Genomic DNA, 24,082 nt, shown 5'->3' with positions numbered 1-24,082 from the left:
TCAGTAATCTGTTGGTGGCTTTCAGAATGACTGTGGAATATTCTCTTTCTGTTTGCGATTCTCCTTTAGCTGTATGCAATGGTGAGGAAATGAAAGGTGTGAAGGTCCCCAGCCCAAACATTGTCTACCTAGTAAAGCCCCTGAGGAGCTGAGGAACAGTCTAGCCAGATGCTGCAAAGACAAGCAGTAGGATGCTAAAAAAACCACATTCTGGCCCTGCCTTTGCCTTGAGGTCACAAACAGATGGTTGTATTATAGTTCTCTGCCGTCCTATGGTACTATATGAAAGGAAACAAAAATGAGAGTAAAGAGTAGCCTATATCATTAAGGGAAATTATCCTGTTTCTGGCTAAAATTGTTCTGTGATGTCTGTCTAGAGAACAGAATTAACTAATTCAACAGGAATCCTGTAGTGTTTCCTTATGCAGTATTATTCAAAATATTTATGAACAAGTTTGACAGTAGAAATGAAAAAAAAAAAACAAAAACAAACAAAATGAAGGTATGATGAAGATATTATTTCAATATAATTTGTATTCATATTTTGGCATTAGGAGGCATTATTAATTTATGAAAGCTTTTCCAGAAGCTTTTTTCCTTTAGAAATATTTGAATGACAAAAAGCAAATTAGGCTAATTGCTAATAAATAAATAAAAATCTGTCCTCTTGCATTGCAGATTTCTAACATTTTCAAAGATATTGGTTGTTATTTGAATTCTCAAGGAACAGAGAACCTCTATGAACCAACTGAAAATGTGGAAGTCAGTGTGTTTGAAGATATTGAATTAAGAGTGATAATGAACATTTCAGAGATCATTTCATGTGTTTGGTTCTTTAAAGAGAGTAAAGCTTGTAAACCTTCATTGGACTCAGAGAATCGGTAAGTCAAGCAATATACTGGATCAAAGAACCTTTAAGGATGCAAATGGAATATTTTCTGTGACTATGTTTGCATTTAATTTCATGTTTTGCATAATCTTTTTAAATCTTCTGATCTTTCTTAGATTGCACAGCCAGCACATTGCTGGCACATTTAGACACATATACACATATGAATCTGAAAGCCAAGAATAGTTTGAAATCAGCTCGTTCTTTTAATTTGTATAGCATCATGCATGGAGGTCTCCGGGGACTTTCTGGCATTGATCAATTTGAGCTTTGCAGTGCTCAAGCGAGGCAAATATCATGATTTTATAGTCAAAGAAACTGAGGCATGCAGAATTATGTGACTTGTTAGGGTCACACTGCAGATCAGGAAGAGCACCAGCAACAGCACCCTCATTCTCACAGCCCAACCTGGGCTGGAACCTTGAGGATGAGTTATTGCCTCGCTCTGCAAAACATGTGGGGTGGGACTGCAGGTAAAGCATTTCCCTGTGGACCTCCCCAGCTGTCCTAAGCTCAGAAAGTCCATCCTTCCCAATGCTCAGTGTTAAGCGTGTGCTTGGGTACCTGTGGTTGTCAGTTCCTACGTGCTGCTTATGTAGGAAGATACACGATGAAAACCCTTCAGGTTGAAGGGCGTTATGTAAATACTGAATACTAGTATCTCTGAAGTATTTCTGCAAGAGATAAAGAGCTAACATTTTATTGTGTCTGCTGCATATCACCTTCTAGATAACTAATACAGTTTTATTTTCCTTTTCATAGATATGTTATGTCTTTGGCTTTTTCCCAAATAAAAGAAACACAAGCTGGAAAATACACCCTCTCAGTCATAAGTAAAACCTCCAATTACACAGTAGTTGTGCCTGTTCTCATCCGAAGTAAGTATATCACATGAAAGGGGTCACTCCATCAATAGATTCAAGGGAAGAGGCTCAAGTTCAATCAAAGCAATGAAGCTCTTGTGTGCTGCATTTCAAGCATCTTCCTAGATGTGCATAGGACTTGGAGCTGTCTTCAGAGGCTGAAGTCAAAACCACAGACCGCGTGAGAGACAGCTTTCACTAGTCAATAAAACATGCAAATTAACAAATAAAGATGTAAATGCACAGCAGCTATCTTCTCCCCTATGAAACATTCTCCTCTGTGCCAAAATGGACAAATCGAGGGTGGCTTTTGTGTGCTGTCAAAGCTCACAGGCTAGATTCATTTTCTTGCATCTTAAGCTGTTTATTCTCAGTGCTGCTGGCTGGGCTGTTATCTGGACCAGATCAGAACGTCCCTTTCGTTTTCTGGTCTCTGGCACTCCAAAGTCATGCCTTGTCCCACTCTGCCCCTTCTCCATCTGTGCCTGCCACTGGGTCACTTGGCACTTCTCATGGCTGTTCCCTCCGTGGTTCTGTGGGCAGGAAAAAGGCACCACTGAGGGAAGGGGAAAGACAAGGTCCCTCTTAGTGCCAGCTTTTACTTGTGTATTGGGTTTTAGGGTAAAAAGCATCAGTCCTGCAGCTGCTCAGCACAAGGGTGCGTGAGAAGCTGGGATGTTAACTGCTGTTAAATGCTCATGACAGAGCATGTGCAAGGTGTCTTTGAAAGGCTTTGAAAAGGCTCACACTGGGAGCAAGCAGATTTGATGGAATTTTCTCAAGGATCACACCAGAGATATCTCTGATGCAAAGGCAACTGCTGCAACAAAGTTCAAACTTCTGTTTCTAAGTAGGGGTGTCAAGAACACCGAAAAAAAAAAAAAAGCCCCACATTGACATGATTTTTTTAACAAAAGAGAAATACCTTTTTTTTTTTTTTTCTGGAAAGGGCCAAATTTAAAGATAAAATTTAAAAATGTAAAAGAAATTTCAAAGAAAAGAAAACGAAACATCAATCCAAACAGCTAAAAGACTGGCAAAGTTATGACCAACCCCTTCTAGAGGTAGGTTTATTAACACACATAATTACTTGTCTTGTTTTTAATAAGCTGCGACTAATCAATATTTTTTATTCCTTCTTTATTTGAACTTCTGTTCAAATAAAATGAAAACTTCTGTTTGATTTTTTTCTCTCTCTGGTGTCAGAAGTGTCACCTCCAGTCTCTCCTTGTTTTATTTGAAGGCCTGTTGCATGTCTCATTTATAATTTTAACAGCTTCATTGAGGGGACAGGGTATTAAATCTTTAATTAAAAATTACCTTCTCTACTATATCAATTAGTCTTTAGAGGTAAAAAATGTTATTACATGTGCAAGCAAGAGTAGTTTGAAACAGTCTTGATAAAGATCTTTTCCATATCAATTGCTTGGATTGAATTCTCTTTGCTCCTGTGAATCTAATACCGTAATTACACTTCTCATAAAATCCTCCAGGCTAGATGTTAATCCTTCAACTGAGATGTGAATCTCTATAGGTGAAAAAAGCCCTTCTAGGCCCAGCTTATAAGAGATAAATGAAGAAAGAAATTAAAAAGCCAGAAGTATTAGGTTCACCTGAGCATGTCACCTTGCAGGCAATGGATGTATGACTCTAAAGAAAATGTCACTCTTCTGGGTGGAAGCTATAATTTGATTGTTAAGATGACCTAAAACCAGACTCAGTGCTTTTCATTTTGAGTCAAATCTTTAGCAGTTTTAATACACTAAATTTTTATGCTTAGCCCAAGTCTGAGCCTGATGCGTTCAGGGGACTGGGAGTTGTCTAGGAACCTTTTCCCCTCTAGGCTACATATATAGGATAGAGAAGTCTGTTGGTTATCAGAAGCCATTATCACCCATCGTTTTTCCATCATGTATCTGATCTGACTGAGTAGCTTGCAAGGATCCCATTTTGCATAAAACTTTGTAGTCTCAACAGATACTCCACCAAAGGCTTGCGATGTGATTTTGAAAGGTATCTGTGTTCCTGCCCGGTGAAATGAATGGCAACCACAGCAAATTATCACTTTTCAGTATCAGTCTCAGGGTTATCCTCTGCTGTGTAGAGGCAGGCCTTTGATATGGGGGAAGCTGTGCATTTAGCAATCAAGGCTGAAAAGCTCGTGAGACCAACCCACAATATCCCTAGGGCAGAATCATTTTCTATTCTCCTAGTGTTGAAACCTCCAGAAACAAATTACAGCCCTGTAACTTCATGTGCTATGAAATGAGCAAAACACTGTTTCAAAATTATTTCAGCATTCTTAAATGTTTGCATGATTTTTAACAGAGAAACCAGGCAAACCCTATTTCAGGAAAAGGGACAAATCGGATACCATCAAGTGCATATCTGAGAGCTACCCCCAGCCTTCTGTGGAGTGGATATTTTGCAAAACGCCTGAAAAGAGGTATGGTGTATGTTTATATGCACGTTGAATCTCTAGACTGAAAGTTTACCATCTTCTGAGGAAGGGGGAGGCTTTGTACTACTTTGCCCCACCCCTGATAACATTCCAGGTCAGGTTGGATGGGGCTCTGAGCAACCTGATAGAGTTGAAGATGTCCCTGCTCACTGCAGAGGGGTTGGACTAGATGACCTTAAAAGGTCCCTTCCAACCCCAACTATTCCATGATTCTATGACTTTGTGTGCCTCATGAGCTGGGAAGATAACTGAAGAAGAGCTTTTGGGTCAGAAGTTTTGTAGACAAGCTCTGCTGGGTTTCACATCTACATGCTGGTTGAAAACCTGTTGTCTGCATGAACCAATTCTGGAGTGCTGCAACGCATTTTTCTTAGCAATTTTGGCTGTTGTGCTCTTTTGGAAACTTTCAGCTCTTGGCTTGAAAAAAGTTATTCCAGATTTTAGTATTTTGATATCACAATAGCAAATCAAAGGTATCTCGTTCCCCTCCAGTTTTTCCCATTTTTTTGAAATGTGAATGCATTAGACCTGGGAAGATGTTACAAGGGACCATAATTTTCTGAGCAAAATGATTTTTTTTTCCATTCTATTAATATATAAAGTTGATTCTATTAATAGCTGGAATAATGCTTTTCTCTGCAGTGTGGCAGTTTGGGATCTGGGTCTTAATTCAGAGATGTGGTGTGAAAGATCAACCTCTATGAATTTCACTCTTGTCCAGATTTTAGTCACAGTGTTACCTGTCTATGGACTAGTTTGAGCATATTCAGGTCACTTCATTTCATATTTCTGCCTTGGCTGTGACATTTTTTTTTCTTATCTTCACCTTTCCTAGTTCCCTTTTATTCAGCTATGTAAGATCCAGTTTTCCCTCTATTGTTTGCATATTCTCGTGGGTTGGAGATTTATCAGATTTATTTGCTTGAGGTTAACCAAATGAGTCAATGAATAATTGTGCTTGTAATTGCAGTTGCCCTGATAAAATGCATGAAGAAACTGGGGAAATAGATGGCATACAGAGGGTACAACATGAATTATTTCAAACTTATATATGGTGCTGCGCAGCTAATGACCTGGGCAGAGAATGCACCAGCCTCTTTACAATAGGTAACCTCCCTCTAAGATTTACTTACATGTTAGCTGGATCCTGCTGCTGAAGTACTCATCTGAGTATGCTTTCTGGGCTAAGCTACTTCTTTGTAATCACTGGAACAAATCTAACAGTTAATATGATTGCTCTGTCTCACATTTAAACCCTAAATTCTAATAGCTATCTGTGGTCTCTGTAAAAAATGTCTTGCCCTTCTACATTTTCTAAACATCTATTATCTTTTTCTGCATGCTTTTAGGACTGTTTTGCAGCGAAATGCTCTTCAAATTGTTCTTAAAAATATAAATTTATATGTAATTATAAATTAATTTATAAATCCATGTTTGTTTGTCTGTTGTTTTTAAATAAACCTGACCTGAACTAAGCTCTGTGCTGAACTGTGCCCTATAGATATCTTACAAATTATGACAAAATTTTGTTTGAGACATCCAAATACATAAACTTTACTAATTTCATGATTAATGAGTCATTTTCCCAAATTCTAATTATCATGACAATGTAATAATGGATGTCCAACAGTGTTAGCAGAAAAAATGTTGATCTAACTGAGCATTTTTCCAGGCAAAGTGACAGTTGTTTCAGTAACTATGTTTTGATTTTGTAGATTTAAATGAAAGACAAGCAGCACCTTTGCCTGAATTACTTCTTAAAATCGGGGAACCATTGCTGATCAGATGCAGAGCTATTTACCATAATTATAAATTTGGAATAAAATTATCTTTTGAAAACAAAGTTGTTGAGCAGGTAAGAAGATAGGGCATATATTAAAAGAGATAATATTGGGCACTATCAACTGATTAAATGGGAATCTCTGTTGAAAACTAGGACCGCCTGTTTGAAGGATTAGAATACCAAACAGATCGCTCGGCAATTCGGATCCAGTATGTGTTTGCTTCAGCAGCAGGAAGAAGCGATAGTGGACATTACAGCTGTTCTTCTACAGTTCATCCGAATCAAACTGCTTTGGTTACAGTTTTAGGTAATTCCAACCCCACCCCAGTGTTAATCTTGTCCCTCGATTGGTTGTTTTGCAGTTCTTTGCTTGCAGGTGTGCAGCGGACGTTTATAGCTCCTTTTCTAAGGAAATAGTCTGCGCTTACTGGCAGTCCAGGAAAGCCAAGAGGTTAATCTGAACTGAGTCATTCCAATGCCTGACGATAATCAACCTTTTCTTCATACTGCTTTTCAAATAATTCCCATTAAAAGACAGTGCTTTCAGAAGTGGCACTGTTCAGAGGTCTAATCTACATGACCACATGTCTACATGGTCTGGAATGACCAGTGGCTGGTTTCAACTAATGTGAGGCAGAAATGTCCCACTGTGACTCCAGTATGGGTTTTGACAAGCCGCAGCCATGCCCTCAGCCTCCTCCTCATCACTTTCTCCCACTCCATCCCCCTTCACTGACGTACGGCACCTCCACTCCACTTTGCTGCACCTTCAGAGGTGGGGAGGTAAGGCAGAGGTTCTCGTGGCCTCTGCTCCGCTGTTTTTTATGGTCCCTTCAGGAGCTTTTTGCTGTTCTACAGAAAAATCAGATGATAGAAAATCTGTACCAGGCCTGACCTGGGTCCAGCAGGAAGGAATCGAACAGTTGGAAGGGTCTTGATGGTGGGCTCTCCCACTCAAAACCTAGAACAAACAAGAAACAACTGTTTCCTCTTATGGTGGGGGAGTGACTGACAAGTGGGCATTTAGGTTTGCCAATTTTTTTTTCTGGGGAAGACTTTTAGCTCCAAAAACTGTGGAAATTGAAGCAGAAAACAAATGAAAACTGTTGTGTTAATGGAGAATGTAAGTCCAGAGAGATGATGAATAGCAAGTGCTGATAGAGCTGGCAACTGCCATGCAGAAGTGCTGCTGCAGCTGTGATGGATCTGAAGGAAAACCTGAAACTAGGGAGACAACTACTCCAACGTTGTTGTTCGTTCTGTGTGTCTCCTGCTTTCCAGGCACTGAAGGGAACCATCCTCCTAACACCAAGCTACACAAGGCCTGAAAATTTAAAAAATCGAAAGCATACCAAAGGAGACCTCATTCTACTTAGGCAACATGTTGATTTAAAACACCACAAGTGGTGTTGAAGTTAGTCCAGAACAGCCTCAACTGCAAACCTTGTTTCTCAGATGGAAATAATATACAAATAGGCATAGATCTGGAAATAAGGCATAAAAAGGAAAGCTGTACTTAGGACCATGCTGCTGGAGTAGACACTGGGAGTAGTTTTCTGACTGATGTGCCTGGAGTTGGAATCTCTAGCCCTGAGAACAAGGCGCTCTGAAGCACTCACTACACATTTGACCTTTGATGTAGCTGCTCTCAGAGTTTACACCAGCTAGGCTAGGAATGGTAGGAAGTGAGAATACTTACCCCAGTTTCTTCAGAAATGACTTTCCCAGTGCGATATCCTCTTTTCAGCTTCTGCCTACCACAGAGCAGGAAGTTCTCTCATCATTTACAATAATGGAGTATGATACCTGGGCATTTTTTCTACACACAGCTCTCAGTAAACAGGAAGATAGGGGTGAGGGGTTAGTGTAGACGTGGGGTAAGAACCTCTTCTTTCTTTGTATTGGTGCCCAGTTCAGAAATAGTGGCTTCCTATCAGGTTTGAGTATGTGTCACACTAACTGGGGATATTTGAGTCACTGTCCCTGGAACACTGTGTTTCTGAGTTGAATATTTTTTGACTGGGGTACTCCAAGGTACGATGATTGTCTGTACCCTCCTTAAAACCCCTTATACCTACCAAATTTCTGAGGTCTCTTTGGCTTTGATGATGAAAAAATCTGTTTGTTTACATACATGGTGGATTAAAGTGGGGGGATGTTGTCATACCTGGGTAACAGACATGCTTCTCTCTCCAAGATTATACAGGGACATCCTGTGCTTCTGATCCATCCCAGCTCTTAGCCTAATATATTAATGACAACCATTGTTGGTGTGAATTTGTGCTAGCATCCCAGGTTCAATTTCAGCAGTGATACAGTGTCATGGTTTAGCCCCAGCTGGCAACTAGGCACCACGCAGCCACTCACGCGCTGCCCCCTCCCCAAGTAGGGTGAGGGAGAGAATCAGAAAAAAAACCTCGTGGGCTGAGATAAAAACAGTTTAATAGGACAGCAAAGAAAGAGGAAATAGTGGTAGTAATAATAATAAAGGAATATACCAAAAGAAGTGATACACAATGCAACAAGTGATTGATAGCCCATCCCTGAGCAGCAATTCCCACCCCTCAGCTAGCTCCAGTTTATATAGTGAGCATGACGTCATATGGTAGGGAATATCCTTTTGGCCAGTCTGGGTCAGCTGTCCTGGCTGGGCCCCCTCCCAGCTTCTCGTGCACCTCCCCACTGGCAGAGCATGGGAAGCTGAAGAGTCCTTGACTGAGTACAAGCACTACAACTACTTAGCAACACCTAAAAATGTCAGTGTGTTATCAACATTATTCTCATACTAAATCCAAAAAACAGCACTATACCAGCTATAAGGAAGAAAATTAACTCTATCCCAGCTGAAACCAGGACATATAGATACAGATTTCATTCATTTGTTCATGTTCTAGTGTAGCAGACTCTGAAATGATCAGTGCTCTACCTTTAAACCATCACTGTTCATGAGTCAGCACCCATAGCTACATTGGGAATGGTCATGATGTAACTTAACCAAGAGAAAACTGATTTGGTTGGCACATACTGCATTGCCTGGGGAGCCTTGCTAGCATAACTACATTGATGGGTGGTCTTTTAATCTCTAATGACGCCTTGCAGCCAGACAGCACTGGTTTGCTCTTTGCTAATTGATAGTTTACCAACTTATCGCATCTTGTGTAGCTGGCCACATCAGGCAGGGTGGCTGGGCCACAGAACAGAGATCATGCCAACACCTGGTGCTGCAAGGCTCTCTGTTTCTGCACTTCTTACACTCAGTTTCCACCAGTGTTGAATAAAGGATTTTTAACACTACACAATCTTGATGCTATTTTGCAACACCTTAGGTTTAAAGCAACAAATAAATAAATACCATAAATGCAGAGACTTTGAAAGCTTTGATTCAAGAATTAAGTCTCACCTCACTGTCATTACTGAATAATCACTGAGTTCACTGTTTCTCTGGCAGAAATACACTTAAACCTGCCAAAAAAATGATAAGCCAAGCAACAATGTGCTATTTTCTTTCTCCTTCAAGAAAGAAAATACTTTTTCTGAGTTGTTTTCCAGAGAAATGGCATACCCTGCTCCAAGGTCCTTGTGTGCACTCTGGAGAAAGCCTTTACACTTGGCTGCTTGGGTTCTTAACAGTACACACAGAGATGACCTTCTGCCTGGAAGGATGAGGTCCAAAAGATCATTCAAAAGATGAAGGTCCAATTTATAAAAACAATAAACCTTTAATATCAAAAAGCAGGAGAACAGTCATGAAAATAATTGCTTCTTGTTTCAAAATACTGACATTTTTGTGGTTTATATGGGAGTTTCCAGATAATGTTTTTTAAATCAGTAAGCTAGAAAGTGATAAAACATGCCAAGCAGAATATAGGGTTACAACCAGGAGAAAAACACTCAAAAGGAAAAACCAAGTCCAGCAATATTTCTACAGTGCAGTTTTTTCAGCATGTGGCTGAGTGCCAGCCAGCAAACACTGGCACAAGTTTCCCAGAGGTTGTAGAGTCTACTTCCTTGGAGATACCCAAACTCAACTGGACACGGCTCTGAGCAACCTCATCTAGTTGGACTTGCTCTGAGCGGGAACTGGACTAGACATCTCCAGAGATCTCTCCCAATGTATATGATTCTGTGGTTTTTACAGAGCTGATCCTAGCCCCACTGATGCCTTTAGGACAACCTCGTCCCACATGTCTGCTGTTCAAGTGACTTCGGTTCCTTCAGCAGTCAGTGTCAAGAAACAGATATTTCCAGAAGCAGTTCAGTACATCTTTGTTATCATCCATTTTAGGATGCGATACATCTCGACATGCCTGTCTCGTTCCACAGAGTTTATCAGAGGGTCAAACAAGTAGCTTAGGTGGGTCACTGAACTTCAGACAGCTCCGTTAGGTGAAAGTAATCCCACCCTAGCAGGGCAAGTACCAGCAGCTCATGGTTCATGCACATCTTCAAAATACTTTTTCATGTTGCTGTTATCTTGCATCAAATATGTCTAATTTAGATGGAGAAATAAAGGAGCAGCTACAAGACTCATTTGCAAAATTCTTTGGCTTATTTCAGGGAAGGAGAAAAAACTACTATGAACACCTGATTATGCTGGTGGTGCTACCTGGTTTTGTTCCCTGTTAGAGGAAAGCCAGGAGATATAGCTGTTAACATCTGGAACACACACCTAAAACAAACCGAATAAATAATGGTAGTGTTGGCCTTCTGGCTCTGTAGGGTGGATGGGGGAGAAATGTCATACCGCTTTGGAAGGGCTCTGGTCTGACCAAATGCAACTGCAGCAGGCTCAGCTTATTTGTCTGCAGCTGAACACAGTGACATCATTTCAATCCTATTTTGAAGCATTATCTTATTTTGATTTAACAGGATGCCTTTTGTGATGTAACATGTGCTTTTTTTTGCTTGTGATAACCAAAATGAAAAACATACAGATGTCAAAATTCCTTCATTAAGCAATCCAGCCTTTGTAATAGAATATCAATCTTTTTTTTCCAGAAAAGGGATTTATAAATATAACCGACTCTAAAGAAGATTTTGAAATTGGTGAGGAAGAGTTTTGCTTCGAAGTTAACTTTACAGCATACCCACCAGTTAGATGCATGTGGCTAGTTTCCCAAAAAACGTTTCCATGTAAACAAAGTTACAGCATGGATGGACGCAGGTACTTGAATATTTTGGAGTAACTTGATATAATAAAGTTTCCTCTTTATATGGACTGCTTACTGTCCATGTTTTGTACTCTCTTTGTGTTTTTAAAATGTGGATAAGCCATGTGATGAAGCCATGCTGACAAAAGGCACTCAAACATTGTTTTGGCTTTCAACAGCAGTTCATGTAGATAACGTCTAGAATCACTTTATTCTCCATGTTATAATAAACCCTTTGGTAAGTTATGCATCTAGCAACCCTTTCGGTTATATACATTTTGCCATTCCCTTTCTCTCTGTCATGATTTCTCAGTTACAGATCTGTTGCTGTTTTCATATGGGATCACAAGTTCCACATGTTCCCTTTTTGTCATCCTGTTCTTGATGATGTTCCCAGTGTCTTTCAAACTGCTTAAATCAAATCCAGGGTCCTGTAGTTTCCCAGGCCGCCGTCAGATCTGTTCAGCTCTGCCTGTGCCACAGAAACATACCGTTCTGCTCATTACCCTGGCCATGTATTCTTCCGTTACTGCAAAACATGTTTTGAATAAACCTGTTAGTTATCTACCTTTTCTGTTATTTCCTACAATGAAGTTCTGGCATGAATCCTGTTTAAGGCTAATGTTTTCTCCATTCCCTAGGCTTTCTAATTTCTTGATAACATTATCTAATTTCCTTCAGAGTTTCTTTCAGAGTAGTCCTATGGCTTTCAAGGTAACAGCTTTTATTCACCTCAGTGAAAATAAAGCCAAGCTGCTCTTTTAAAGTTTTAGCTTTAAAACAAGCAGGACCTAGGCACTGATTCCTTCTCATATTCTTAGCACTTCTCTTAGCATCTGCGTAAAACTGTGCCACAGCCTTGATTACACTTCTTATTATTTCTTTCCTTACTGTTTTGGTACACTCGATTTTATCCACTAGCTTGTCAAGTCATCTTTGCAACAGACTGGCCTTTTCACCTGCATCAGATGGTGTGCTGGAGTCAGACCTCCACAAGGTTCAGAGACAGCTCAGTTCAGATTAGTAAATTGTCATCTACTGGCAATGGCCACAGGAACTCTGTCCCTGCTGATAAAGCGAGGGCTGTCAGCAAACTTTGATAGTCTTGGGTGGGTGTTGGTGACTAATCTGCAATGCCTGACATGGGCTAGGCAGATCTGTTCTTTGTGGTCAAGACTGATTTTGGAAATGAGGTCTCAAGGGATGGCCATGAGCACTTGCTCATCCTTGCCCAATAAGTACCTCCCTCCAGCTGATAATGCTGAGCTGATACGCTTTGCAGCTGGTATGGACCTCTTCTCACTGCTTGTAAGAGCAGGAGTCAGTTTTGCTTGGATGATTGACAGCTGGTGTAAATTCAATCCAGATAAGAAGAATGTGTTATGGACTGGGCCAACAATAACAATTTTGAGAACTCTTGAAATAGCTTAGGTAACCCTTGTTAATCAGTAAGGTGGAGCTGCTGGTGGCCTGGGATTTATGAGTCACTTCAGATAGCCTTTGCAGCACAGACATGGTGGTTGCTGAGGGCTGATCACCACCTGCCGGACAGGGGAAAGGCCACCCTGTATCCCTGGAGCTGTGCGTCCTGAGCTAGCTCAGCTGTGGCCAGCCCTGTGCTGGCCATGGCCACGGCCACGGCCATGCTTCACCACCCCAAGCACCTCTGGAGCTTGCTCTGGAGGCTTCTTCAAGCGTAACTCAGCCATCCACCTGACTGTGCTGTTGGTGAAATACTTTTTTTTTTTTTTAATGTTCATGTTAGGCAGTTACACTTTCCTTATTTATCATTCTGTTTCTTTTATGGAAAAATATAGTTGAGGGAAAAATTCATGAATGGTGATTATTTAATTTGACAAGTAGATTCTTCTGTACAAACATCCCCCACAGCTATCCAGTTTTGGTTGAATTGGATAGATTGGATAGATAGTTTCACCTGAGGGAAAAAGTAAGGGCAAATATTTCATTCAGTTTGAAGTCCCCAGAAGCAGCAAGGGGTAGGGAGGTCATGAGATTCTGCCTACAAGCTGTAGCACCGCAGACTTCAATGTGATTTTAAAGCAGAAGGTTTCTCGAAACAAAACAAAAAAGGTCATCAATACTTTAACATGTTGTGAGCCTAACTTTGCATATTTTAGTAGACTTCTGTGTAATCCCATCTCCCAACACTTCTACTTTATTCCTTTCATATCCTTTTTCATTTCCTGTTTTTCTCTTTTTTTTTATTTCTGCCATTTTCTTATCAAATTGTTCCTCCTGACTATAGCTCATATTAAATTTTATTAATTAACTCTGTTCCCTTCCTTAGCTTTTAATTTCAAGTCCTAAGGATTCATCTCTCCTGTCAGTGCCCTTAATGTGTTTTCAGAGATTCCTTCAGAATTTCCATTTTCTATTTGCTTTTGTCGTCTCTCTGTTTTAGTACACTGCTAATTTTCACTTCCCTCCTAAGAGCAAATAAGTTCTCATACAGAGAATGACCTGTGTTAAATTTGTAATATTTATCTCACATCCCCTTATATTTAGGTATCAAAGACACTCTTTTTTAATTACTTTCTCATTACTTCATTAGGGTTTAATGCTTCAGACCTAGGATTTCAAAAGCAACAAATGATTTGTAGTTTCTCCTGCCTTCAGTATCCATTTTGAGGCAGCTTAAAAGGGGTCTGATTTTAAAAAGTCCCTGAGTTCAGGGACATCTTTAAGGCCAACACAGGTGATTGTATTATTAATTGATCACCAATTAAGATGAATACATCCAAAAGTCAATAACTATAGGGAAGTGTTGCCTTAGTCACAAGGCAAAATTGCAGTGGCTTCAATGTGAGTTTTCCTGGTTTAGAATTGCAAGGTATTCCTTAGTTCATTTGAATGTATCTTACATAATGAGAAATACCCTGGTTTTAGTTCTCTAGATTTCAAGCTCATTACTGCTTTCTCTTACTTTGCAAATTGCTGTTATGGACTGTCTGTTTTTTCTGTCTGCTTCAAACTCCCTGATATGCCTGCTTGCCTTTACCACTAAAATTGAGTTGGGGGCCTCCTACCTGGTTATCCTTCAGCAATCAGCCAAAACATCTGCCACCAAAATGCCAGCAACTGAACATAACATGAGATTTTCGAAAGCACTCTTCTAACGTTGGTAAATTGCAACAGCTGCCATTTAAATATGGCAACCATCCTGACAACAATAACCTAATCAAAAGGACAGATAGGATGCCATCTCTGTAAGAGATTTTATTCCTTTCTCCCTGCCTCTTCCCATGTCCCATAAACCGGTGATTCAACAGGCCAGTCGTGCAAGAATCTTTAAGTCTCTGCAGTCCTCTGTTGTTAGGTCCTGCCCAGGGACTTGTTAGAGCCCTCACTCACCATTTCCATTGTCACAAGCCATTTCCTGCATGGTTTGGGTCTTGGTTTGCTGCTACACATTGGGCCAAAGGCCATAGGGATTAGTAGAAGGCTGCCCTTCCTCCTGCACAAATATATTGATGGTTGGTGCTTTATCTCATTGACATTGAACTTCTGATGATGATCTCATTTCTGATTTTCCGTCAGATCTTTCAATCTGGAGGGGTTTCTCTCATATGATCCTACCTGTCTCATTGCTATTTCCTTAATACGGTTTATTGTATCAACTAGAAACTCCCATCAAAATCCTTTGGAGAGTAGAGAGTTTGATCTGTTGCTGATCTTAGCATCTGTGCCAGGATGTGTTATATGCCTTGTCTTCCAGTGGATTGGTAACAAAATCGTAGCCTGACAGCCCAGATGCAGTTCAGGAACTATGAGGAAAATTGCAGAATGAAATCAATACTGCAGGAAAAAAATATCCTCTTATCAAAACTGTTACATTCTGGAGTTCATATTCTCTAATGAAAAACAATTTAGTCTTGGTTCCTCATTAGAAGGTGCTGACTCATTTCAGACATGTATATGAGTCTTGACTACATTTAAAATCTTTTTCAAGTCAGTCTTTTGTCCTTTTCCTGTCTTTTCTTTGCTCCACAGCATTTCATCAAAGTTCTGCAACCATCAGCACCAGACTGGGATATATGTATTCTATGCCGAAAATGATGATACGGTCATGACAAAAAAATTCACTCTGTATGTGAGAAGTAAGTGAGAAAACAATCCATGTGAAGATTTGGCAAAGTCTGGGATTTTGCCACTGATATAAATGGAGCTAATATGTTGCTTTTGCCTTGGTATTCCCCTTTTAATTTACATAGATGTATTGTTAAAAATGGAGGAACACAAGACAAAAATGTGCTTCTCTTCACACTGCACTGCACAACTGAAATCCAGGCACTGGATGAAGGATGCCAGCTGCCTGTGGGTCATGTTTCTTGTGTTGGTCGGGGATGGAGAACAGAGGAAGGAGGAGGAAGTTATTAATTTTTTTCTCTTCCTTTTAGTCTGCCATAAACAGAGAGGACAGATTATGAGAAATTAGTCATATACTGAAAAAATTAATACTTCTCAAGAAAACTGCAAAGCCTAAGAGCTCTGTAAAATACAGTGACTGTATTCTAACTCTACAGAGCCGGAATATATGTGACTGTTGTAGAGACCACGTGAGATACACAGTGAAAGGAAACACTTATCCTCATTAGCTGTTAGCTTTCTGTGGCATGTTTATGTCACTTTTTTCCTAACGGCATTTGTGAGTTAATGCAGTTAGTCTGGCGATCCCTTGGGATGTGACACATATGTTAGGGCTGCACCACCTCCTGCGCCCCTGCCCATGACTCGCACACGCGCAGTCCTGCCTGATGCTCTCGGTTATCTCAGTTCTGCCACGTTGACTGCAGCATCTCACCCTTGCTCTAGGTGAGGGATCATTATTTGTTATATATTATTTATACAGGGATCCTCTGTGCACATTTTGTATGAGCCGGACCCCCAGAACTGGGGTGTCAGTGGAGTCCTAGGGCCGACTGCTTGCTCCGAGACAGAAAAGCAGAAGTCAAGACTTCTGATTTCGGCTCTGCCACTGTTTTGGCCTGTACAAAGTGGCTGCTCCCCTTGCCCACACTGGTGTCCCACAGAACCGAGGGGTGGGACTGGAGGAAGGAGGAGGACTGAGGGCTGCACCCAGCTCTCACAGTGACATGTGGGTGGGTTATTTTGAAAACACAGAAGCAGATCTTGATCTTGGCAGATGTACATTGCCACATAAACGTAAAGGGTTTTGGTCTCTGAAGTGCTGACAAAAATTGTCTTGTGTTATCTTGCTGCAGGGAAGCCTGAAGTAACGATGCAGTTGTTGTTTAGGCAGATCTCCTGCGTCGCTGACAGTTACCCCGCCTCATCCTGGCTTTGGAGGAACTGTCCCAAACTGAACTCATCCAAGTAAATGATTTTCCTTCTTTTTGATTCATCGCAAAGACCATATCTATCTGAGCTATCCTTGCTTATATGAAGACTGACCTGTAAGAAACTAAGCGTAAGATGCACCCTCAACTGTTTGTATGAGGGGGCATGGTGGCCCACTCCAGAGGAACCAGATCACCAAAACTAGGGAAAGTTTTCAATTTTTTTATTGGCATCAAATGAAGCCTATAAAGATCTGTATCTCAGGCTCTTTACACTGAAATAAACCCCACTGGGTTTATATCAATAGTTAGGTAGTTACGAAGTCCAGTCTAAGTTTTTCTCTTGGCCTGTCAAACTTAGAGGGCATTCAGGGAATGCACTGGTTAATATGATCTTGATTAATTGGTTAAGCTTTTGTTAATACAGCTGTTACAGTGACCTGTTACCACAGCCAGTGAAGTCAATGAGGGTGTTTCCAGTAAAGTCAGTGAGAGCGTTTCCATTTCCTTTATTTATTTAGGGCAATGAGTCAGGCCCTAAAATTTCAAGAGAAGCTGAGACAGCTTTGAGCTATGTACTCTGCAGTTTTTATTTTAGATATGCCAAAAAAATAATAATCCCACAGTGCAGAAGAGTACTAGGTCAAATTATCTTTCGGGAGACTGTAGATAGAATCATAGAATCATAGAATAGTTTGGGTTGGAAGGGACTTGTCAAGGTCATCTAGTCCAATCCCCCTGCAATGAGCAGGGACATCTTCAACTAGAGCAGGTTGCTCAGAGCCCCGTCCAGCCTGACCTTGAATGTTGCCAGGGATGAGGCATCTACCACCTCTCTGGGCAACCTGTGCCAGTGGGTCACCAACCTCAATTGTCAAAAATGTCTTCCTTATGTCTAGTCTAAATCTTTATGTCTTCCCTTCTAAGTCCTTATGTCTACCCTCTTTTAGTTTAAACCATTACCCCTTGTCCTATCGCAACAGGCCCTGCTAAAAAGTCTGTCCCCATCTTTCCTGTAAGCCCCCTTTAAGTCCTGGAAAGCTGCAATAAGGTCTCCCTGGAGCCTTCTCTTCTCTAGGAGGAACCCCAACTCTCTCAGCCTGTCCTCACAGGAGAGGTGTTCCATCCCTCTCATCATTTCTGTGGCCTCCTCTGGACCCGCTCCAACAGGTCCATGTCTTTCCCGTGCTGAGGGCTCCAGAGCTGGATGCAGTACTCCTGGTGGGGTCTCCCCAGAGCAGAGTAGAGGGGCAGAATCACCTCCCTCGACCTGCTGGCCACACTGCTTTTCATGCAGCCCAGGATACAGTTGGCCTTCTGGGCTGCGAGTGCACATTGCTGGCTCATGTCCAGCTTTTCATCCACCAGTACCCCCAAGTCCTTCTTGGCAGGGCTGCTCTCAATCCCTTCATCCCCCAGCCTGTACTGATACCAGGGGTTGCATCGACCAGATGCAGGACCCTGCACTTGGCCTTGTTGAACCTCATAGGGTTCACATAGGCCCATTCCTTGAGCCTGTACAAAGCTGTAATATTTTAACTAAGTATAAAGAAAATTATCTAGACTATTTTCTCATCCATACCTCTGAAGAGCTGCCTAGCATCAATTTGTTTGTACAGAAATGGAAAAGGAAAGAAAACATCCAGCTAGTGAGTTTAAAATACTCCTTAAAACAGATTTCTGGAAAGAAAATGTTGTGACATTTCTTTTCTTGGGAACTTCCACATGTAGAAGCTAGTACTATGTGTAGAGATGAATAAATTTTATTTATTTACTTACCTCTTCATTTATTTATGTGGACAGTAAATTAGGCAGTAAGTTGATGAATGACAGAAAAAGCTAAACGTCAAAATTATCTGTGTGGGCTTCCTTTCCCATGATTATAATATCCCCTCTTTCTACATAACAGGTCTTGAATAAGTCATTAATACAGGGTGGATGCTCTCCATCTTGAGTGAGAGAAACTTTGTGGCTGAAATCACATACCTTCGGGGAAAGGAGTTAGAACTTTTACTGTGGGTTCATTTTGTATTTATTGCTTTAGTAACGGCTCATTTGGAGCTGCTCAGTGGTTTGAGTGTTTGAGGTAAAGGTGAAACCAGTAGGAACAGATATGGTAGGCGGGGGTTGTGTCAGCTGTGAAATTGGTGGGGGTCCGGAAGGTCACAGGGTGCAGTTGCCCTACCAGGGCAGTGGTGGAGCGTGGGAGTGAGCCCAGTGTAGGAGGTAGGGAGCCCGGTTCACCTCCTGCTGACCCTGCTATGTCTATCACCAAAAATCAAGCCCATCTATCCCTCCCTCCCTTCCAACACAGGCATAAGACACGTTTTGAAACATCCCACCTTCTCCCTTGGAAAATGCCACTGTCAGCCAAAAATCAGAACTAGTCTCCTTTCTTTTTCAGCTGTACAGAAGAAATCACTGGGGGGATTCACAACTTCTTGCCACAGAGGAGATCCATGGGGTCATGGATTTCAAGCAGTACTTTACATGTAAAGGAGACAACAACCACCTTCTCCATTGAGTGCTGTGCAAACAATTCTGCCGGCTCAGCCTGCAAAAGGAGTCTCATTAACCCGTCAGGTACCCTAAGCTAGTGCTTTAGCACAGGTTTTCTCAATTAAAGCTGGCATGGTAAAACTTACAGTATTTTTAATCTGGCTAAATGGCTGACTGTACAAGAGCATCGCAGGTAAAACACAAGCACTCTGTGTATACAACGTGGGAAATGATCGGTGAATGGGAGACATATGTCTCTCTTCTCTGGTCCCAAAGCAGAGGCCTCCCTCATTAAAATGAGCAGAAATTTCACATGAGTAGGAGGTGCAGGACGGAGCCATGGCAATGTTGTGGTCTGCTATTTTATTTCCTTTTAGTAATCTCTACCTGAAACCTGGAGGCATCAACTTTGGGAAGAACTGAAGCCACTCTGGTAGCTGGTGGCAGATGTTGGCTCTTGTTCCTCTCCTGGAGGTCACTGTGGTGCTGCCAGAAATGCCCATGGGAGCTCTTCTCACCCCATGGAGGTTATTGCACATCTGAGCAAGAGCATAACTGAGCCAACAGACCTACTCAGGAGTCAGTCCCTGTCTGGGAAGCAGGAGTGAATATGGGGAGAGAGGCATTCTTAAACTGCTGTAGGCAGGTGGCAGAAGACTAAGCCCTGGTTTGGGAACCACTGTACGATCTCTCTTCTTGTAAGGGACACGAGGGATTCTTTCCTTGTTGAACAAGAAAATCAATATGATTATTTGCCCATTCACTTTATACTTGTAACATCATACACATCCCATAGGGAAAAATATTTCAATTACAGGGAACATGCTGTGGCACCTGGGAACTGTTTTGAAGCATCCAGATATTTCCCATACAGAGATTTCCTTTGTCATGGATAAATAAGCTGTTTGGTGCTTTTGACTACAGCCAGCAGAAGATGTGATCACTGATAGAGTTTGAGCATTTATCTTGAAATTACAGTAGAAAGTAAGCATAATACTTACACTCTTAGAAACTACCGGAATATGAGGACAGGTCTCACATAACACTTACCTACCCACAGACGCCTTATAGTATGGCCCTGGCTTGTTAAGAGCAGTCTTGGCTGAGCAGCAGAGCAATGCTCCGAGCAGGTTGTGTACAGTCAATCCACTCCAAGCAGGTTTCGTACAGTCCATCTGCTGATAACTGGTGCTTTGGTACCTAACGTATGTTGCGTAGGGGAAGGCACAGGGTGAGAAGAGGGAGACACGATGAGAAGAGGAATTGCTTATTCCTGTTTGTGGTCTCGATGTCCAATCCATGGATCACACCAACACCTCCGTGCAGTTAGATTTATTAAATGGTGTAGCATTTTTTCTAAATGAAAACAGCTGTCAGAATTACCCAGCATTTAAGGCCACCTGCCCAGCTGCTTTACACGTGGCTCCATCTCCTTCCCTGTGCAGAAGAGGCTCAGGCATGAGAGGACTGGCAGAACTGACCAAGAACTCCTTGCACCTTTAGCTGTACACACAAGCTCTGATTCAGTGGGTAGTAATATGTATCTCTTAAAGTTGCAGGAGCTGTTTCTTCGCCCCCGGACAATGCTGCATTCTATGTCTCTATTGGATTTCTCCTCCTATTGATCACTTTTTTGTTTGTATTCGTTTTTCATAAATACAAAAAGGTAAAAGCAAACATAAATACCTGCCCCTTCTTCTTTTATTCCTACCAAGCCGTTTCTTCTTCTCTAAGACTTATTCCACTTTTTTGGTTTTTTTCCTTCCAAAGCAATTTAGATATGAAAGCCAGTTGCAAATGATACAGATGATAGGCCCATCGGATAACGAGTACATCTACATCGACTTCACAGAATTCGAATATGACCTCAAATGGGAATTTCCCAGGGAAAATCTGGAATTTGGTGAGCAGTCCACAAGGCAAATCATAGTGCTGGAGTAGTAGCCTGTGCTGTACCAGCTGCAAATAATATTGGCATATTGTGTCTTGTAGGACAGGTCCTCGGTTCTGGGGCTTTTGGGAAAGTAGTGAATGCAACAGCTTATGGAATTAGCAGTGCAGGAGATTCAGTCCAGGTCGCAGTCAAAATGCTAAAAGGTACGATAAACTCTGGGTGCCTTTCACAAGCCATAATGTATTCTGGTGGCTCCAAAGCAGAAGTGGTGTTGGAAAAAAATCCCTTTATATACAGACTTTTAGCAGCTACACCTCACAAATGCTTGGTTTCAAAATGCTTTCAAAATGCTTTCAAAATCCTGTTTCAGTTTGGAGATGTATTGCTGAAGTGCCTTCTTCCTGCAGCATGTTGCATTTTGTCCTACACGCCATAGGTCCGTGTTGTGTGGGGAAGGATGGAGCTGCTCCACTCTAAAGAGGATGAATGCAAATTCATAGTGCAGATTAGCCCACTAGTCCCATTGGTGACTCTGTGGACTTCGGAGTAAGGTCCCTTTTTCTCATAGTGCTGTTGCACTCCCTTCACCTCCTGCATCTATGCTAGCTTGTTTGCAAAACTTCCAGCACATCTTCCTGTAGTCTTTTTTTCTTGATGACACAAAGCAATTTCTTTCCATCTCTTCTTATCTGTCAGGCTTCTTAAACCTCTAATCCTCCTTTGCTCTGGCCTCTCCAAACTGACTTGACCCCTCATAAAAGTAGTGTCCAGAAGCGAGCCTTCCGCAGAGGAGGAGGGCTGCCTCACTGGATCCGAAATACCACAACCCTGTTGATACATAACGGAATGAGCTTCACGTTGGCAGCAGCATCAGCACCCTGCTCACCTGTGTGCCCACACAGTCCCTTCCTGCCAGCTCTGCCATACAGCTGTTTTTTGCATTTCTTTTTTTGCACACATGCATCAGCTTTACGCTTCCTTGGTCCACTCCCTTGCAGTTATCTTTATGGAAGTTCATCTTGATCATTTTGGTCCACGTCCCCAGTTCATTGAGATCATGAGAACCAAATGCTTGCTGAAAAACAAGCCTAAAGCTATTACAGAACCACAGGGTATCCTTGTATTTGATTGTAAACTGGTTGTGCCCTATATGGCTGTTAAGACTTTTTTTTCTCTTAGCATTTCTCTCCAACAGGGTTGACTGCCATTTTTGCTGTGCTTGTGAACACCTTAATACACTGCTGCCATTCCTTGCCACCTCAAGAATAACAAAAAATAACATTTTATAACTGCTTTTCCAAGCATTCAAATGATCCACACTCACACACGCATTCATCTTCCACCTTTGGCTAAAACTTTTTATACTGTACAATGATTTTTTAGGATGTTCCCAAATGTACTGTCAGTCCAATTAATTTGAAATGAAGACTTGCGTGTGACAAAGCATTGCAAACATTTATGTTTTTATTTCTTTGCTGGAGATTTCCAAATTTGTATAATTACTTCTACAGAAAAACCTGATGCTTCAGAAAAAGATGCTCTAATGTGTGAGCTGAAAATGATGACTCACATTGGAAGCCATGAAAATATTGTGAACCTACTAGGAGCTTGTACTGTGTCAGGTAACTTGCAATTGTGGAAAGGTACCAGTTAAAACCTCCAGACTAACGAGGGCTCCTGAACAGAAAAGAAGTGTCAAAAATTGATTGTTGAAAGCAGTACTGAAAATGTCCAAGCCATAATTAATCATCTGTTCTTCAGGCTGCTGTTCCTCTCTTCAGCCCTCAATCCCATCTTTGCTCAACCATTTTTGCTGTTCTATGCTGGCCCAAAACAAGGTGAAGATGAAATGAAAGCAAAGTTAAGGCCATGCATGTGTACAGAAATGGGTCCTTTCTAACTGTACTTGCATGAAGTGATACAACAGCCCTTCTTTAGAAGAGGTTTTCCCGTTACAGTGGTGATGGCACTGATATGGGCCAGTTTATTAAGAAAAAAGGAAAAACTTAACTGGTGTAAGATACTTCTGATTCCACATGATTCTGTTCACATAAAAAAGTGTAATTGATGTATTTTTTTTAAATCATACTGCTCACCAAACAGTGAAGTTGTAGAAAGAAATGGAAATATTACCTAAGGCTAGACAGGAAAGAAAGTACATTGAAAGAGAGCAGGGGGAGGGGGAAGTAAGAAGAGGACAAAAGTGAATAAAGAAAAGGGAGACAGCAAGATGGAAAGAACTAAGCAAAGATGGGCTAAGATAAAAGTGGCAAAATATTATCACTAATTAATTATTGTGTGACTTGTCATATCATTGAGGCAACGTACATGGATATTCTTGTCCCAAGAACTCCCTCTCTGGCCAGTCCAGCAGTGAACAAGAGCGGGTGGAGAGACCCTAAAGAACAGACCACCTCGGGGGCAAGGGCAGGGGTTTACCCAGTGTTTGCCCGTATCATGAATTGTAACACCTGCCACTGAAAGCCGTGACAGATTTTCTGCCACGGATATTTATTGAGTCAGAAAGACCAAAGATAACAGTTAACTCTTGTTTTCCCAGTTTGCATCAACAACAATAGTGTTGTGCAAAGGCATTTGAAGCATAAGAGGAAAGCGATAGATCATTGTTGGTTGCGTTAGTTGATTTGAAACTATACAGGCTGCCACTGCCTTCTGGAAAATTCAGCAAGATGTGATGGTGTAGGCAGGAGAGCTGCAGGGAAGACCTGCTTAGTCTGGCCAGGTAGGTCAGGGACACTTCCAGCCTTATCCAAGTCCCATGTTCAGAAGCATTTACATGGCTCTCAGGAGTTTCACATCCATCGTCTTCGAGACTTTACAGGCTTTTTCCAGTGTGCCCTGCCTTGCTTGACATGGGACTTCTGGCAGAAGCATCCTCAAATTCATATTCAGCCTTTCTGAGCCAGAAGTGGTGACGCCAGTGTTAAGACTTTGCAGGGGTGATGTGTGACCACTCTGAGCTCTCCCTGGGCAACTCACTCTGCTCCTGCTGGCTTGTCATGGCTTTCCTCTGAGCCTGCCTGGTCAAGAATTGGAGGTATTTTTCCTTTCTTGAGAAAGTGGCCTGACCAGTGCTCCACTCAGACACATACCCTTGCAAGGTCTTTCCCTCCTATAGGTCCTCCTATATGGTCCCCATGAAGACCACCTGAAACCCACGCTTGGGTTTCAGGTGGTCTTCATGGGGAGACAAAAAGGGATATT

At 41.6% G+C, this 24,082-nt stretch overlaps 1 protein-coding gene across 1 annotated transcript in view; it reads left to right on the top strand.

Annotated features, from left to right (window-relative positions):
• The window catches only part of FLT3 (fms-related tyrosine kinase 3), a 35,472-nt gene that overhangs the window by 5,876 nt on the left and 5,514 nt on the right, over positions 1–24,082 (top strand). The window contains exons 3-16 of the mRNA XM_010288818.1: positions 679–881; positions 1,652–1,767; positions 4,081–4,198; positions 5,184–5,320; positions 5,929–6,068; positions 6,150–6,303; positions 10,995–11,160; positions 15,158–15,264; positions 16,390–16,501; positions 18,869–19,047; positions 20,517–20,629; positions 20,734–20,866; positions 20,956–21,060; positions 22,369–22,479. Coding sequence (XP_010287120.1) covers positions 679–881; positions 1,652–1,767; positions 4,081–4,198; positions 5,184–5,320; positions 5,929–6,068; positions 6,150–6,303; positions 10,995–11,160; positions 15,158–15,264; positions 16,390–16,501; positions 18,869–19,047; positions 20,517–20,629; positions 20,734–20,866; positions 20,956–21,060; positions 22,369–22,479 — 1,894 coding nt within the window. The remainder of the gene's footprint in view (positions 1–678; positions 882–1,651; positions 1,768–4,080; positions 4,199–5,183; positions 5,321–5,928; positions 6,069–6,149; positions 6,304–10,994; positions 11,161–15,157; positions 15,265–16,389; positions 16,502–18,868; positions 19,048–20,516; positions 20,630–20,733; positions 20,867–20,955; positions 21,061–22,368; positions 22,480–24,082) is intronic.

The sequence above is a fragment of the Phaethon lepturus genome, unplaced genomic scaffold (assembly GCF_000687285.1).
Source record: "Phaethon lepturus isolate BGI_N335 unplaced genomic scaffold, ASM68728v1 scaffold47326, whole genome shotgun sequence".
Classification (NCBI taxonomy): Eukaryota; Metazoa; Chordata; class Aves; order Phaethontiformes; family Phaethontidae; genus Phaethon; species Phaethon lepturus.
Note: the sequence above shows the minus strand (reverse complement) of the source record. Positions and strands in the feature narration are given on the sequence as shown.